The 17,215-nt window shown below is 40.9% G+C and overlaps 2 protein-coding genes across 2 annotated transcripts; one reads left to right on the top strand and one right to left on the bottom strand.

Moving 5' to 3' along the window:
- The first annotated feature begins 410 nt into the window (after positions 1 to 410).
- Positions 411 to 9,071, top strand: ankrd13d (ankyrin repeat domain 13 family, member D). Its single transcript, XM_008283614.1, has 16 exons — positions 411 to 1,043; positions 1,146 to 1,281; positions 1,376 to 1,500; positions 1,772 to 1,817; positions 2,540 to 2,683; positions 3,001 to 3,190; positions 3,503 to 3,569; positions 4,009 to 4,090; positions 4,385 to 4,446; positions 4,561 to 4,691; positions 4,846 to 5,003; positions 5,561 to 5,674; positions 5,940 to 6,112; positions 6,496 to 6,575; positions 6,997 to 7,230; positions 8,532 to 9,071. The coding sequence occupies exons 1-16, from the start codon at positions 960 to 962 to the stop codon at positions 8,593 to 8,595; spliced, it is 1,890 nt and encodes a 629-aa protein (XP_008281836.1). The 5' UTR covers positions 411 to 959; the 3' UTR covers positions 8,596 to 9,071.
- Positions 9,072 to 10,574: 1,503 nt separating this feature from the next.
- On the bottom strand, positions 10,575 to 16,980 carry LOC103358615 (signal-transducing adaptor protein 1). Its single transcript, XM_008283644.1, has 10 exons — positions 16,759 to 16,980; positions 16,216 to 16,287; positions 14,813 to 14,929; positions 14,637 to 14,693; positions 13,312 to 13,511; positions 13,002 to 13,133; positions 12,656 to 12,725; positions 11,021 to 11,123; positions 10,778 to 10,945; positions 10,575 to 10,684 (listed from the first exon to the last, which is right to left on the bottom strand). The coding sequence occupies exons 1-10, from the start codon at positions 16,858 to 16,860 to the stop codon at positions 10,575 to 10,577; spliced, it is 1,131 nt and encodes a 376-aa protein (XP_008281866.1). The 5' UTR covers positions 16,861 to 16,980.
- Positions 16,981 to 17,215: the final 235 nt, after the last annotated feature.

Genomic DNA, 17,215 nt, shown 5'->3' with positions numbered 1-17,215 from the left:
CATTTAGTTAACGTCCTCTCTGCTCCAATTGCATTGTTAGTATTGCCTTATTTTCCTGTTTATTTGCACCGTAAGACTACATCCAACATCGCTCCTCCCCGGCTCCACCCAGCGTGTCTCCATAACCTGGAAATAAAGCGAGACTAAATAAATAAATAACGGTGCTGCAGCTGTAAATACACTTGATTGTGGCAAAGCTGGAATTAGCCCCGGATCACAGCAGGCTGACAGATGTGCTCCGCTGCAGGAGTAGTTGGACAGGACCCGAGTGCTGTCGCCTGCAGCTGTCAGCATCGTGTCGGACGCCCTCAACTCGATTGACCTGGATGTGAAACTGGAATAAAGGCCGAGTCTTGCTTTATTTTGACAGACGGTTACAACCCAGCGATAGAAACAGGGGATGGTTGCTGCAGCAGCGGGGAAGCTAGCTAACTTTCACAGCCGGCGATTTCACCCATTTGTTTTCCTCCAAGAACGAATTAATTGTAAAAGAGAAAAAAACAAAACGATGAACAGACACTGAGATGCGTTTTTGGCCGGCTAAATTAGCTGTCTTCAATTGAGCAGAATGGAAAACAGGTGCCAAGAGGAGCGGGGAACAATGTTGTTATTAGCCAGTTAGCTAACGTTAGCCCTGCTAGCTGCTAGTTAACTACATCAAATTAGTGGGCTGAGTTAGCCTGGCTAACTCAGCCCACTAATTTCAATAAGCGACCACTATATTCTAGTTTGTTTGCTGTGTAACGTTAACTACTTCCGTAGATTTACTTAGTGGCAGGTTTCTCCAGTGACACGCCTCTTGCCTTTAGAGTTTACCATTTTTCTGCTGTAAACAAAGCTAGCTAGCTAGCCAGCTGTGCCGATCAGCGCAGAAATCGTTGCTACAGTCCGCTGTGGTGTCACTGCAATCTGTTGGCTGCACAACTCATAGCTTTACTACTGTCAAGCGGAGGACAACCATGGCTCAAGAAGCGTTTCCTTTGCATTTTCTGGTGTGGAACAATCAGTACCTGGAGCTTGATCGAGAGCTGCAGAAGAAGGAGGTAAGTGAGGAGACTCAGCTGATGCTTGATGGTGCTTTTACAGATGCGTTTGTTGTGTCGCACTGCATTGCGCTGATGCTGCTGGTGTGTTCGGTTCTGCAGCAGGATGTGGAGCGCCTGGATCCGAGGGGGCGCACCCCGCTGGAGCTGGCTGTGTGTCTGGGCCACCTGGAGTCCACCAGGGTGCTGCTCAGACACTCTGCAGACCCGACACACTGCAACGCACAGGGCTGGACCAGTGAGTGTTCTGATGTTACTCCCGGTTTCGTGTCCTCGGGCTGCTGAGGGAATGAGAAGCAGTTCCTGGCATTAAATGTGGATGTATGTTTCAGTCTTGCAGGAGGCTGTGAGCACCGGAGACCCAGAGCTGGTCCAGCTGGTGCTTCAGTACAGAGACTTCAAGCGTGCCACTGAGAGACTGGCGGGCATCCCAGAGCTTCTCAGCAAACTAAGACAGGTATTTGATTGGAGAATGTGAGCCCCTGCAGGTCTGACACCTGCTGAACTGAGACACACAACCGGATTCTTGACCGTTCCTGTTGAAGATTTAAGGAAATGTGCTTTCGCTGAGGACAAAGTTTAAGCATCCTGTCATTATGATCACTGTTTGCTTCTTGCGTATTCCCAGCAAGCCTCTGAATTTGTAAACTTAAGATACACAAATGTAAGATGCTCATGGAAGGCCTTTGTTTTTGTCTGAGTGGAGGATTTCTCTCTGTCTCTTGCAGGCTCGAGACTTTTATGTGGAGATGAAATGGGAGTTCACCAGTTGGGGTGAGTGTGTTTCATTGATGTGTTTTTTTCAGAGGTCAGTTTCAGCACCACAGCAGCTGGACAGCTCCCTCAGCAGCAGATGTCGCTCAGCAGACTTTGAAAGACGCGACTGTTAAAGCCACAGTGGCCTAATCACAAGACAGAGGAGGTCGATTTGAAAATGTAATGAAGTGCAGATGACTGAAACATTGCATAAAGTGTTACGTGAACCGTGTTTGACAGGACAACTCTGAAATGTAAAGCAGTCTGCTGTTTGAAGCAGAAGATGCTCAAAAGTTACTTACATGTTGCAGGTTAACATCTTAGCATCATCAACTAGTGTTTATCTTAAAGATCATAACATATGAACTGAACACTGTATGTTATTGCCTATTAATGTGTATTATTTATTATAGCTGAAGAATTGGAGAAACAAATGTACATTCTCCAGCCATTGTTACAAAACTAATGGTTACAATTGTAACATATTGTATTATTGTTGAATTAGTTTGTCTTCTGACTTGTTTCATAAAAGTTTTGATCAGTGAATCAATAATGAATCTAATTTTTTGTTGCCACTCTAATACAATAAGCTATAATGAAATTTGCCCGAGCAACATGCTATCCTCATTAATTCTGCTTTTCTCTTCACTGCACATTCCCTTCTTCGGTTACATCACTCTCCTGTCTGCTTTGTCACTTGTTTCTAAAAGGCATCTCCTCTTCTTCAATTCTCCTCTCAGTGCCCTTGGTGTCAAAGGTGTGTCCGAGCGATGTGTACCGAGTGTGGAAGAGCGGCTCGTGCCTGCGCGTGGACACCACCCTCCTGGGCTTTGAGCACATGACGTGGCTGAAAGGACGACGCAGCTATATTTTCAAGGGTGGAGGTGTGTGCCCTTTGCTCCTACAGCTGCCATCACATACGTACAACTAAGTGAACGGTTAAAGCTGATAGATGCTGAGCTCAGCCTGACAATGCAGAGCTTAGAGTGAATACAGTCTTCTCATGATTCCCAGTCAGGTACTTTACAGCCCTGCAGATTCACTTGTCTCATGACTTGACATCCTGCTCTCTAAGGCTAGTCATCATTTCTGCTGGAGGCTTTAATGTGTGTTTCCCGACTTCGTAACGAGGCCTGTAATGGTTTTCAGTCAGTCCATAATATTTTCATTTTCCTCCTGTGACGGTACCTTGTCCTCTTAGATGACGGGGCAGTGGTGATGGAGGTAGACCATGAGAAGCAGGTGGTGTACACGGAACCGCTCGTGTTGTCCCCTCGCGATGCCCCCTCGCTCCTCGCAGCCATGCAGCCGTCGCAAGAGAACACGGCCCAGAGACTCACGTCGCCCATCGTCTCCACGCACCTCAACACACGCAACATTGCCTTCGAGCGGTAACAAGCACACGCCGTTGTACAAATACGCAAACCAGAATGATTTTGTGACACTTAATCACACATCACACTCAATTTGTCTGTGTTTGCAAGCTAAGTATATGTCTCGTCTTGTTTTATGGAGCTGCTAACTCACCTAAAAGTATGTCAGCACAATTCATCCCTCATTATGTGTCCACAAACATGCATCACATCCCCATAGTTAACAATACATAAATATTGATAGTGTCTGCGCAATTAGAACACACTTTGTCTCATTGCATGTTTTTAGGAATAGGTCGGAAATCTGACTTTGTCTCGTTGCATTTTTAGGAATAAGTCTGGAATCTGGGGCTGGCGTTCTGAGAAGAGCGAAGTCGTCAGCGGGTATGAAGCCAAGGTAAGTGCCAACCTACTTCAAATGCTTTTACAGAGGTAAAAAGATCTATTTGAAGTTAGTTTTATACGTTATGTTATTGTTTGATATTTTCTGTGACTACAAATTACTTAGCATTGCCTAAATTGTCATGACAAAGATCAATGCTAAGATCATTCAATCAAACTTTACACAAACTTCAATCAATCTTCTAAATAAGAAACAATTGTTTGAATACATTTTTAATTAAATGTGTGATTTACAGATTGAAGAATGTGTCTGAATCTAAAGAGAGGTTTAGGTGTTTAGTCAGAGTTGTACTTTTGAGTTTGTAAATTGCTTTTTCTGAAGATGTGTGGACAACAAAATAGTGTGAGAAGTTACAGGCAAAATGCAGCAACTTTACTTAAGCAATGTGTACAAAGGTGTGTTTCAAGGAGTGCTTTTTCTTTGTTGCGTTTAGGTTTACAGTGCTACCAATGTGGAGCTGGTGACTCGGTCAAGGACAGAGCATCTATCAGACCAGGACAAGTCAAGAAGCAAAGGTGAAAACTCACGCAAGCGCACGCACAGAGAAAGTTGTAATTGTAAACTTTAAACTCTGTGCATGCACTGGGGAAGCGATATCTTGTCAAAAACAGTGTGACGGGGACTCTGGGTGTTTTGTTCTTTTACTCATGATACCAATTTGTCTATCACTTAGTGTATTATAAATTTATTCAATTTAGGCAAAATTGCTCTGGACATGTGTCATACTTTCCTTAAACAACCATATTGTGTAAAATGCATCAATTTGTGGAGCAGGCTGATGAAGATCTTGCTTCGTTTTTCCCACTCAGGCTCAAAGACTCCTCTGCAGTCTTTCCTGGGGATTGCTGAACAACACACAGCTCACAATGGGGTAAGAATCTCCACTGTGCCTCTGCATCACATCCACACACACACCACCCACACCACCTGCAGCTTCCTTTGATGAGCGCTGTCACTGACAACTCCCTTTCCATACTTCTGTCAGAGCAACGTGTCCCAGTGTGCCAGTCCTCACAACCCCACAGCCATTACAGCTGAGGAATACTTCAACCCGGAGTTCAACCTGAACGGCCGGGACATCGGGCGTCCCGTCGAGCTTACCAGCAAAGTCCAAAGGTAAGGTAGCGCCACGTCAACATAAAACTTCTCACATGTTCATCACCGCATCGGCAAATCCTAAATGAGCAGAACATTTGAGGAGCATTTTGGTCAAAAGGAGACTTAAACATTGTTTTCTTTCTTGCTTTCTGTTACTCTGCCTCCTTTCTAGGTTTAAAGCGACACTCTGGTTGAGTGAGACTCATCCTCTGTCTCTGGCCGAGCAGGTGACACCCATCATTGACCTAATGGCCATCTCTAATGCTCACTTTGCCAAGCTACGTGACTTTATCACCCTGCGCCTGCCGCCAGGCTTCCCTGTCAAGATAGGTGGGTGTGGTCCAGATATGTGGAGTTAGCGGGATGCCAGAGTGCATACGGAGCTCAAGCTTGCGTGTTTAAACAATGATTCCAGCACCAGAGCTGTTAGTCTGTAGCTGTAATTCTGTACTAAAGCTGTTGTGTTGCTTTGATGGCATGTTAGAACCCAACTAACTTGACTAGCGCTTTACTCTGGAGGTGGTTTTGTGCCTAATTTAAATTTTCTATCTTAAGTGTTCTATCACATTATGGATCAGTGAAGGAAAACTAGCCGATGAGTTGAGTAATTACAGTACAGACCACCCCAAATTCACGTCACAGCCCAGCACCATACCTGGGGTTACATCATTCTCTTTGGCAATTTGTCATTTTTATGTTTTTATCTATACTGGTGCTGCAGGAACAATCGATCATCTGTGTTGCAGAAAAATGTGGCAATTATTACATTTTGACCACTAGCATTTGAACATGGGTGAAGTTTTTTTTAAACAGAAATCCGTTATAAACCAACTGCTGCTTAGCCCACCAGATCTCCTGTCTAATTTCACTATCTTTCCGTTTTTCAGAGATTCCTCTGTTTCACGTGTTGAATGCCAGAGTGACGTTCAGTAACCTGTGCGGCTGTGACGAGCCGGTCAGCTCTGTGACGGTTCACAAACCAGAGAGCTCTGACGAAGCTGGTAACTACTGACTCATGCATACACATGTGTAAAATGAATAACATTTTTAGTACCTGGTATCTTTAAATGGCAAAAAATTCAACTATCATTTAGTTTCTTACATTAACCTCTAATAAACAGAAATCTAAAGCTCACAGTTTTACAACACTAAAAGGGTCAACTAGCTAATTACAGCAGGGATCCAACTGTACCATTGCTCACTGAGGAGATAATTAACAAAACGCAAAATAATGCCACTAATATTATGCATCGTATCTTATCTCAGGTCAGTCTCCCCCTCCCTTCCACTGTGAGGTGGACCCCTCAGTGTTTGAGCCCCCTCCAGACTACACCACCCTCGGTCCCGGCCGCAGCGAGCCAATGAGGGACGAGGATGACAACCTGCTGCAGTTCGCCATCCAGCAGAGCCTCCTGGACGCTGGCACAGAGAGCGACCAGGTCAGAGCGAGGCCTGATGGTTAACCAGTCACAGACTGAAACAGTTCAGTCAGTGTCGTGTCAGGCATCAGACTTTGGTCCAGATGAGGATCAAATTCTGCTCTATGTTATTTGTTATATCTAATTTTTTCAATCTTTGAAATGTTTTTTTTTCTTTGCTTTTATCTTTACTGATAAAACACCTCTGAGGTTAAATCCTCACATTATGTGTAAAAATGTGAAATATCACTTCTGTTGTTCATTGAAAAAATATCCTCACAGCAACTAAGGGAATATACAGTTATTACAGGCTACGTTTTACACATTTGTAAAATTAATGCCACAGTCTTTATATATTTCCCTTAAGTCTAAAGCCAGTTCTAATGGTAATTCCTGCTTTTTAGGTGACCATCTGGGAGGCTCTGACCAACAGCCGCCCGGTACCCCAGTCTCCTCTGTATGAGGAAGACTCTCAGCTAGAGAGGTAAGCAGACCCTCAGACTTTATTTGTCTTACTTCCTTACTTTATAGGGATGTTCACGCTGCTCAAACTGGTGAGATGACTGCAGTTTGACTTAACTGTCAATAGAATTTATCAGTTATATTAGATTGATCAGAATTTATTCTCAATAGGACCATTTGCAGTTGTTAGGGTTGTAAAATCTTCAGGAAGTTTAAGCCATGCCTTTTTGTATCTCTTTCTATTCGTGTAAATCTCTGGCCTGGGAAGTAATTTAATTAAAGATCTCTAAATAGAGTCCAGTGATTAGCGTCTTCTTTCTCTTTCTCTTGAGAACAGCAATTCCCATTCATCCTGTAATGAAGCCCAGCAGTGAAACGAGCTTGTCTTTGTTTAATAGTACTTGACTTGAAGTCTTAATATCCTCGTCGCTTTCTCCCCTCAGGGCGATCCAGGAGTCCCTGTCCATCTCACTGGCGAGCAGAGAGGGAGAAGACATGGCGGACCCCAGCCAGCCCTCCTCTGTCTCCCCGTTGGACCCCACCGCCAACTCTCCGCTCTCCTACAGCACAGTGACTGATCCGCGGTTGTCTGGACACTTCGGCGTGGCAACCAGCTTTGACGAGCAGCTGCGTATTGCTATGGAGCTGTCGTGCAGAGAGCAGGAGGAGATAGACAGGTAAGGCTGGACACAAGCATTAGTTCACGTCAGGAAGAATCAACTTACTGCCTCTACTGTCTCTTTGCTGCTTCTTTGTCCTTTGTTATTTCAACTGAGTGTGCACACAGGGAATTGTGCAGCATGACAAACAACATGTGCAACACTTTGGGGTTTCTCCCAACAGCCAAAGTGGAGGATAGAATCTTGTGGCATCGACTGTTCATGTTGTTCGCGGTGCCCATTTTTGTGTAGCGTATGTTGTCGTAAGAGGAAATCAGAGAGACCGATTTGTTCAATTTTGCAAACTTGAAACATAAAACTGCAAAACAAAGTTCAAATATTTTTGAGGTAATTTTTTTATCCTCAACCCTTTAATGTGTGTCCTGTGTTAAATATTGGGAAATTAAGATAAATCCACAGGGAATCTTCCCCTCAAATATACTTCCTTTTCCTGAAAGAAAGACCTGCAAGTAAGCAGCCTTTTTGGCACGTTTGTGTCTGTTTTCTGAAACCTGTCTTATGTCGTGAAACAAAGACTTCTTGTCCAAATCTCATTAATGCAACCCCACAAATATCATAGCCAAACGCTAAAGTGCTTATAACAGTAATACAACTGTATTTGCTTGTTACCTCTAGCTAGTTTCATTATTTTGATGCTAATGGCAGCTTACAGTTCATCAGTCTATAAAAGTCTTTTTGGAAGACAGTTAATAAATGAACATGCAAACAACTCAGATGGAAAAACGTTTGTATCAGATGATAGGTCTGAAGTCCAGGATTCATGCTCCCGGGTTTAGTGCTCTGAAACAACACAATGGAATTGCTGTGTTCAACAGATTTTGGGTCGGTCAGTGATTGAAAGGTTGGTGGTTCGATTCCACCCTGTAATCTGTGTCATGGTCGTTACGTTCTGGGGAAAGACACTTCACCCACCTTGCCTGGTGGGAATGCGTATGAATTGTTTGTGGTGGTGGTCGGAGGGCAGAATGGCAGCCACGCCTCTGTCAGTCTGCCCCAGGGCAGCTGTGGCTACAATCGTAGCTACCACCACCGGAATGAATGAGTGTGAATGAATAATTGACAGTGTAAAGAGACTTTGAGTGTCTAGAAAAGCATTATATAGATCTGATCAATTATTATTTTTTATTATTGCCAGGTCACACAGTAAAATCCTCAAGTCAACACTTTAAAGACGGTCATGTGGCCCCATATAACCACTCAGAAGATGACATAAGAGAATATATTTCTGGGAAACAGGCATCGTAAAATGACTGGACTGTCATTGTTCTGGCCAATTCTTTCTTACTTTTCTTACGTAGGAAGCAAAAGGAGGAAGAGGAGGAGCTGGAGAGGATCCTGCAGCTGTCACTCACCGAAAAGTAATGTAACAGCAGCAGCGGAGGCAGCTCTACATCGGGGAACAATCATCTTAATTTATTATGTTTCTTTCTTTCTTTTTAAAAAAAAAAAACAAAAACCTATGATGTTAAGTTATTACAGATATTTTATTTGTCTTTCTCACGCGAAGGCTGCTGCAATAGAGTGTCAAGGACCTGCATATAAGAAATGTGAAGTAGGGGATAATGAAGAGATGAAACAGGTACTCTGAAACACACTATAGTGAAGGAGACAAAAGGGAGAGAGTCTTTGTCTTTTTTATTGAATATTTTTCACAGTCTTGCTGTCTTTATTGAGTGATGAATGATCCTTAAACTTTAAATCTATAACATGATCCGTGATAATGATGAAAAACAAGAAAATACAGTCTTAATGGAATAACTTATAAAATATGATTATAACATTTGAAACATTTATGTTGGCTTACTCTTACGTGTGAAAAATAAAGAATAATAATCATACTGGATCGTGCTTTTTTTTCTTTACTGATGGAGAAAAACAGGTAACACAGCAATACACACTCCGACTCATGATAATCTGTTCTATTCCTGATCGATTACCTGAGCATGTATACGCACAGTAGATGAACCTTCCTCGGCTCATCTGCTCTATGTGACGACGGAGAGATTTTATCGTCTCTCACTTTTTCTTTGTTGATTTTTTTTCCCCTTTTGACGTCTAATAGCAGCTGATTGAGACTACATGTAGAATTAAGACCTTTTAATACAAAGCACTCCTTCAATCTTAGAAAGAAACACAGTTTTGTGTGCTTGCAGGTCCTGTGATGTGCACAATAACCAGCTGTCACATTCAATTTCATACTTTTAAACCACAAACACTGAGTGAAAAAGACTAAAAACAGACATCACATGTAGATGAAACTAAATCTGCAACAGTGGAATATTTTTTTGTGGCTGATCGATTGTTTTCTTAAATGTGAGTGCTTCTTTGTTGGGCTGTCTTTGAGCTTATTATTGATTTTTTTTTAAAAGCATCACTTTGGTCCCTTGGAAATTGTTATTTTCTAACTTCTAAATCAATAAATTAAGAAAATAATTGTGAGCCGCAGATGGAATTTAAATCATATTGACACTGGGTCATAACATTGTCCATAACAAAGTGCTCCTAAGCTCTTGTCTGCGTCATCATTTAGACACAAAAATGTGGTATTGTGAAACATGATTAAACAGTGATAGCTTGATGCAGTTTTGTGTAAATATTCTTCCATTAAGACCATGACAAAGACACAACAAGGAATTTCAGTGTTAATGCTACGCTGTTGCAATGTGAAAATCTCTCCAATTTTAAAGTTGTGCAACTAAAGTAATCTGGTCAATTTAACAACTGTCTCCCAACTTTGGTCCAGACTGAAATGAGACACCTTGTGGATACATTTTCATTAAATTTTTGCCACAGAAAGTGAATTCTAATTACTTTGACTAACCCATTTCATGTCCTCCAGCACCAAAGCTTCCCCTTATTCAGTGAAATATTTCAACATGTCCTCAATATATTGGCTTTTTTTTTTTTTTAATTTGCACAGAGTCTCAGATTCTTTCTTCTCTAACTTCCCATCAGGTGCCACCAACAGACTGTAGTTTCTGAATAAATGCATCAAAATGCTATGTTAAGTATTAAGGAACGTGAAACAAGCTCAAGCAACATCATTGTCTACTACTAAACACACAGAGCAGTATGCTGTTATGTCGGCTACACCCCACATCTCTGTTTATATATAGATGTACAGATGCAGTCCTCCAAAAGAACCTGCACCCACATAACTTGAGATCTCTGTCTTGAGATAATGAGAACTTGTTTGTTTTCTAATTTATTTGCTACATATTTTTAACGTTGTTCGGAGCACATTTGGGAGATTTCTACAGCAACTTGTACAGGCAGATTTAACTCATATCTGCTGGGAACCCATGTGATCTCTGAGCTGTATTTAAAAGTTTCACATGAAGTTAGCAGAAACTGTGTTCATTTGTTTGATTTTCTTCCTCCCGGCCAGAATTACTGTAGATGTTTTGTCTCCGTTTCTGTACAGCTCGCCGAAGCTCATCGTCCAAGTGACCTAGATGAGGCCATGACAAACGTTCATTTAGACTTGACTTTATTGGCTGGTCACACAAACCTGATGTAATGTGAAATCATTGTTCGTTCTCACTGATCTTTGGGCTGACATCGTCAGGATTCACATATTCACCCTCCTCCGGTTTGACTGGAGGAGACTGAAGCTCCTCTGTGGTCTGTAAACGCAGCGTTGGTGCTACTTGCGCCTTGGGTACTTCTTTAGCTGTAGGCAAAGTGATGCACTTTGGAGCAGGTGACGCTTCTGTTAAAGACAAAACAGACATTTGTTAGGAGCTGCGTACTCATGCTTTACTTTCTCTATGAGCAGCGTTCTCACCGATGCGAGTGTCGTAGGCCTGAGATGTAACATAGGGATGAAGACGGTGCTCTGTCTTTTCAAGGAAGTATTTGAGTACATCGTTCAAGGAGGAAGCCGTCACCTGCAGCGAAGGGAGACAAGGTGTGATCATTTTAGTGACAGTTTCTTGATTTGATTTCTGTTTGCATACATTTACAGTAAGGTTTCACTGCAGTGCCCATACTGATGGTTAAGGTCATTCTATAATCCTGCTCTGTAGCCGCTGGTCATAATCATGGATCTTTTCAGTTTTCTTGTCATATTACATAAAGGTTGTCCTGACCTTTATCCAAGCTGACGCTGCAGGTGTTTGGGCATAAACAAGGTTAATATCTGACTTAGATGCTTCTATAAAAGACGTGATGCTGGACATCACAGTAAACTGAGATGATCTTAAAATGTTCAGGCTACTTCAAATTTCACACAATGGCAATATTAACAGAGTGTTAGTATTATTGGGTTTTTAATGTGTGACTTGATAATAATCCTCTATAATGCTGCTGGAATGGAGAGTCTCACTAGATACAACATTACAGCAGGATATGTTGCCATCACACTCAAAATTTAGTTTGGTTTAAACAGAAAAAAACTGTTGTCAGACATGCACACAAGATCCAGAAGGACCCCTCACATGCTTTACACATTTCAGACTTTGAACTACTACCTTCAGGTAGGCGTTACAGAACCTGCAAATAAAAGAGCAACAAATCAACTTTTATTCCTGCTTCTGTCACACTGTTCAGCAAACAATGGCTCGATCCAAACCCTTGATGTGTCCGGCCCACGCATTTTAACAACACGACTGATCTCTGGATTTTATGTCGTGCTGGTACGTTTTTATCAGCTTTACACAAAGTGCAGTTCCTCTTGCAAGTACAATGTACATGTGTGTTTGGATGTGTGGGTTTATGTGTGTGATTTAGACAGGATTGTTTTAATACATGGTTTTATATAAGTATGAGTTTTTTCTGTGCCTAGTTGTGTATTTTTTTGTTTTATTCCCATGCTGTCTGTAGTTGTACGGAACTGCAAAATTTTCACTACTGTTAAATTCCCCTTTCGGGACAATAGAGTATTTCTCATCTCAATATAGAGATCACATTGTATTCTACTGTACTTTGTTGTCGCCTCTTTCATGACATGTGGTGGATTACATGCTGAAACAATATTAACATGAATCAAAGTGCTTGTGCATGTTGTCACTGCTGTGCTCAAAACCTCCGGTTAGATTCTTATTTTGCCATTATTTGAATAACTAATAACTTTAAAATGTTTTGTCTTGCTCAATCTAAAGAACAGTTTGATCTTTGGAAGATAGTCTGATACATTACAGTGAGGATGATCTTACAGACTGCTGACACGCTGGAAACAGAGCGTTTACATATTTCTGTTGCATAGTTTCACCAACTTTTCAACATACTGATACATGCAGTGCTCGCGGTGGAATTTGTGCAAAACCTTGATAATAGCTAAGAAGGATCTATAATTTTCATTGCAGGGTATGAATAATTTGTGCTCCAGATTTAATTTTCTATCAGTATTGAGCCTCAAACACTGAAGGATTATTGCTCGTAGTTTTCCTGTTGGTTAAAAGCTGTGATCTGTGGAACTTACTGGTGTGTCCAGTTCAATCACAAACCCTGAGTTTGTGTGCGTCAATCTGTAGTTCTTTATGACGGGCCCGCTGAAACACATATTATGAAATATACATTATTTGGGTAATAATGAGACACTCTTGGGTTAAAAGTCACATTTCTGTTTCTTTTCTTGTGCATCCTTTGTGTGGTTCAGATTGCTATAGTGTAGATTATTTTGCAAATGAAAAATTCCATATAAATTTGTATTAGTTAGCCTTAAATTGATTGTCAAGTATTTCCTGGTGGACTCTTCTCTTCCTGTAGATATATGTATCAGAATAAAATAAAGAGCAACCAAAAAACCACTAGATGAATGGTCAGACCTGGGTGTCGGCTGTCTGAGGGTCAGGGCGTAGTTGTTGGTCAGGGTGGACGGGCGGAGGATGATGCTTCCATACTCCGGGTTCGCCTTCAGCATCTGCTCGGCCTCCTGTCGAGTCACATCGAAGAAACATCTGCGGGATTTCAATTAAAAAACAAACACTTTATTCTCTATAAAAGTATCAACAGTGCAGATATGTTGGTACAGACAGGCAGAGACAATGTGAATGTGCCAGACAGTCACTGTTTTTATTGTCACAATAATAATAATAATAATAAAAAAGTTCCTTGTAGTGCTTCAGTTTAACTTACGAAGGAAGCTCAGTGGTCGACTTGTCTTTGGGTGGTGAAGTGGAGTCATTGTTTGAATCTAGGGACTTCAGGAACATTGGTCGAGGTGGAAGGGTTGGGCCGCGACACAGTTTAGGATTTCTTTTCCTTTCCTGACTCAGAGTCTCTTTCAGCTGCATCATCTGGCCTGGCAGCAGCTGCAGATTCTTAGGAATATCCTTCTGCAGGTAAATCAAGCGCATCGCATCAAATTCAAATAATCTGTACTTAGTTAGGAGTTAAATCCTGGTGTACTCCTGTGACTTCCACAGAAAAATGATCAAAAGTATCACCTCTCCCTGCACGAACATGAATTTGAACATACACTTCCATTAAAGGAAAAGAGAAAATAAGAGAAAATATGCGATTGTTTAGTTTAGGTGCAGGTTTTTTTTTTTTTTTTTTAAATCAGTACCTCAAACCCTGTAAAATATGAAGTTATTTTACCTTTAATCTTTGTGAAAGATTAAGTTAAACAAAAACAATTCATTCTTCCACCAAAATGACGTGTGTTGTCTTAAATAATGTCGTTCTACACAAATAACTACCATCTTTTACAAAAACCCTTGCCATCATTTGATTGATTTATATTTAGACATTCTCCCCCCTTTGTTGTTTGAACATTTTTTTTCCATTTAGAGGGAAGTTTGTCTTTCAAAGCAAACTCTTTGCTTTATAAGATAAAACAAATAGTCTTTCAAAGGGAGGCCAAATTATTGCCTCATTATTGACCAGGAAGTCTTGGTCTCTTTTGTTTGTATTACGTAAAGCCAAGACATTGTTCAAAAGAACACACAGTGACATCTTGTAAAACCACCAAGTTGTGGTGTCAGACTACTCAGATAGAAACTGAACTGCTGCCTTTTGTAGAACTATTTTTTTTATTACTTTCACTTTTTTTTTTATCTAGCTATTTGCTCTTTGCTCTTATATTTATTCCAGATCTTTTTTTATTGTATGCACTCAAAAGCACTTTTATGATGATGATTGATGATTTTCTAAAAGTGTAGCAGAGAGCTTTATGCAACAGAAACATCATTCTAGTGCACTGTTTTTATGCATGTGTGCTTGAATGACAATATCTATCTATCTATCTATCTATCTATCTATCTATCTATCTATCTATCTATCTATCTATCTATCTATCTATCTATCTATCTATCTATCTATCTATCGGAGCAGATTTGAAGCCAAACAATTGGGGATTTTTTATTTTTTATTTTTATTTTTTTTACAAAAACTCAGCAAAGTCCTGAACAATTAGCAGCAACTGTACCGAACATGTTACCAGATGTGTGTTTGCTTACTTTTCCCACTGTCAGGATGAAACCCCTCCACACCTCTGCTGTGTCAGGATTGTCCAACTGCACCGTCACATGCACGACACACACAAATATGTGAAAGGAAAAGATTAATCCATCTGCTTTGAAGAACATCTGTGAACATCTGTGGTCTATGTCAGTCAGGTTTTAGTGCAACAGACCTTCAGCTGCACCTTCTCTGAGCTCAGACTGAGGGTGAAGATGGTCGGCTCCTTCTTTTTATAAAAAGTGTCTAACTCCACGGACTTCAGCTGCTCCAGGTCCAGCATCTCAGTGTACTAACAAACAATCAGATGGACACTTGATTACCAAAACATAGGAGTTGTTAGTTCTCTAAATACTGCCTTATTGCTTTTCAACTGTGCTGCTTTTGTGCCTAATTCTTGGCACTGAACACTCCCAGAAGTAGAAGAGCGTTCAGGGGTTCGTCACCGTTGCCAGTACGGAGAAACCTGGTTGTTCTGGGAGCCGCTCAGAAAGGGTTTTCAAGGGACTATTTTGTGGTTTGGGGTTCTATTTTGAACTCATTGTGACTATCATTAACATTATAGTGTTTGTGGGGCTGCAAAGTGGATCAGTGGTTAGCACTGTTGCCTCGCAGCAAGAAGGTTGCTGGTTCGCGTCCTGTGGGGACACCCAGGATCTTTAGGCGTGGAGTTTGCATGTTCTCCCCGTGCAGCGTGGGTTCTCACATGGTCCAAAAACATGTTGAGGTTAATTGGTAATTCTAAATTGTCCGTAGGTGTGAATGTGAGTGTGCTTGGTCGTCTGTCTCTAAGTGTGGCCCTGTGATAGACTGGAGACCTGTCCAGGGTGTCCCCTGTCTTCACCCTAAGTCAGCTGGGATAGACTCCAGCCCCCCATGACCCTAGTGAGGATTAAGCGGTGTATAGATAATGGATGGATGGATTATAGTGTTTGCTTCAAACATAACAAAAAAAATGTATTGGACAATATTATAGGTGTTCCTGAATAAACTGGAGAGACTTTTTCCCATTTTGGCAAGCAGGGAGCTTGGTGTTATTATTTAGTCATTTGCACACAATTCTGTTGGCAGGAAGTTAGACAAGATTTCTTGTCCTCCTAATTTGCCCAAATATGCAAAAGCAGTCTCTAAAACTTGTATTCAGTAACATCTGCAATATTGTTCTAATGAACTGTATGATTTAATGCCAAAAAATGTAACTAAAATATTTTCTTAGCATGTTTTTCAGTTGTTAGTGAAAAACACTGTTATAATACTGTCAAACATGTTATCCCTAATCATTAAATGAAGTGTTTATATTACATACACAATGGCATTTGCATTGCAGACAATTACAATAAAACGTTTTGCAACATAAATGTAAAGTGTCAGTTAGGTCTACAGCAAACTGTACAAAAGAGTCCTACAGAAACCTAAAGGTTCCCCCAAGAACCCCCAAACAAGCAAAGTTCCTTAAATATCCCCACAGGTCCTTGATCCTGTCCTTATTTGAAGACAGCACATTTTCACATATTTTCAACGAAACACAGTTTAATTAATTCTACACACATTTTCATTTAAAGGAAACTGTTTGCTTACTGTATCCTGCGTGTCATCTTTGTACAGAAACAGCGTCGCTCCACGGATTTCTCCGTAGTACTCCTTGAAATCCTGAAAGTCACGTGTTATTTTCAATTTCTGCCTTTGATACATTTCAAAATTTGTCTTCACACAGTGACGAAAGGTAATTCTGCACATATTTATTTTGGTTCAAACTTGAGGTACTTTTACTTTACTTATTTGCATTCTTACCCTACCTCTGCTACTTTACTCTTGTCTAAAATCTTTAGTTATCAGCTACTTTGCAGACTAAAGCTACAAAACACATGACCACATATTACTAACTGTAAATCATCATTTAATTAGAATGCATAGTTAAGGCTAAAAGACCCACCAGTGTTAAAAGGTAGTTAAAGTTTGCTTCATCTCAACCAAATACATCATTAGAATAATACAACGCTGTTCATGCATCACTATAAACTTATTTTATGTACTTGTTGATAACACTTCTAGGAATAGTTTGAAGGCTTTTCACTTTTATCTATATGAACTCCTCCACAGCTCACACCATCTCCATCTCACCTTCTCTTTGTTCTGTTTCTTCAGCAGGTGTCCAGCGTGGTAGAGAGGCAGAGCTGTGATCGTCTCCCTCCTTTTGTGAACAACTCTGATGTGCGCAGACATTCTCCAGAACTCAGTCAAACTTCTTCGCTTCTTCTGGCCTGACTTTCTTGAGCTGCGACTCAGTTACGTCCGTTTGTCCAACAGTGTAGTCATTAACTCAGAGTAAAGAGTTGAGTCCTGAGAGGGATTTGTTCTCCTTTGTTTCCTTGTGTAGTTCTCGAAGCGGTGATGAATCACTGCTGAGTCTTTGGTATATCTGAGACTATTGGTCTATAAACCTGCAGTGATAAACTTGTCACCCTCTTTTCCTTGAGTTTGAGTGCTGTTTTGTCTCTGAGAACAAGGAAATGCAGCAGTGATTTATAAAGAAGGAAGTAGTTAAGAAAAAAAAAAATCCCAAAACAAATCTGCTTTT

This window comes from Stegastes partitus, unplaced genomic scaffold (assembly GCF_000690725.1).
Source record: "Stegastes partitus isolate 25-593 unplaced genomic scaffold, Stegastes_partitus-1.0.2 Scaffold321, whole genome shotgun sequence".
NCBI classification, from domain to species: Eukaryota; Metazoa; Chordata; class Actinopteri; family Pomacentridae; genus Stegastes; species Stegastes partitus.
Note: the sequence above shows the minus strand (reverse complement) of the source record. Positions and strands in the feature narration are given on the sequence as shown.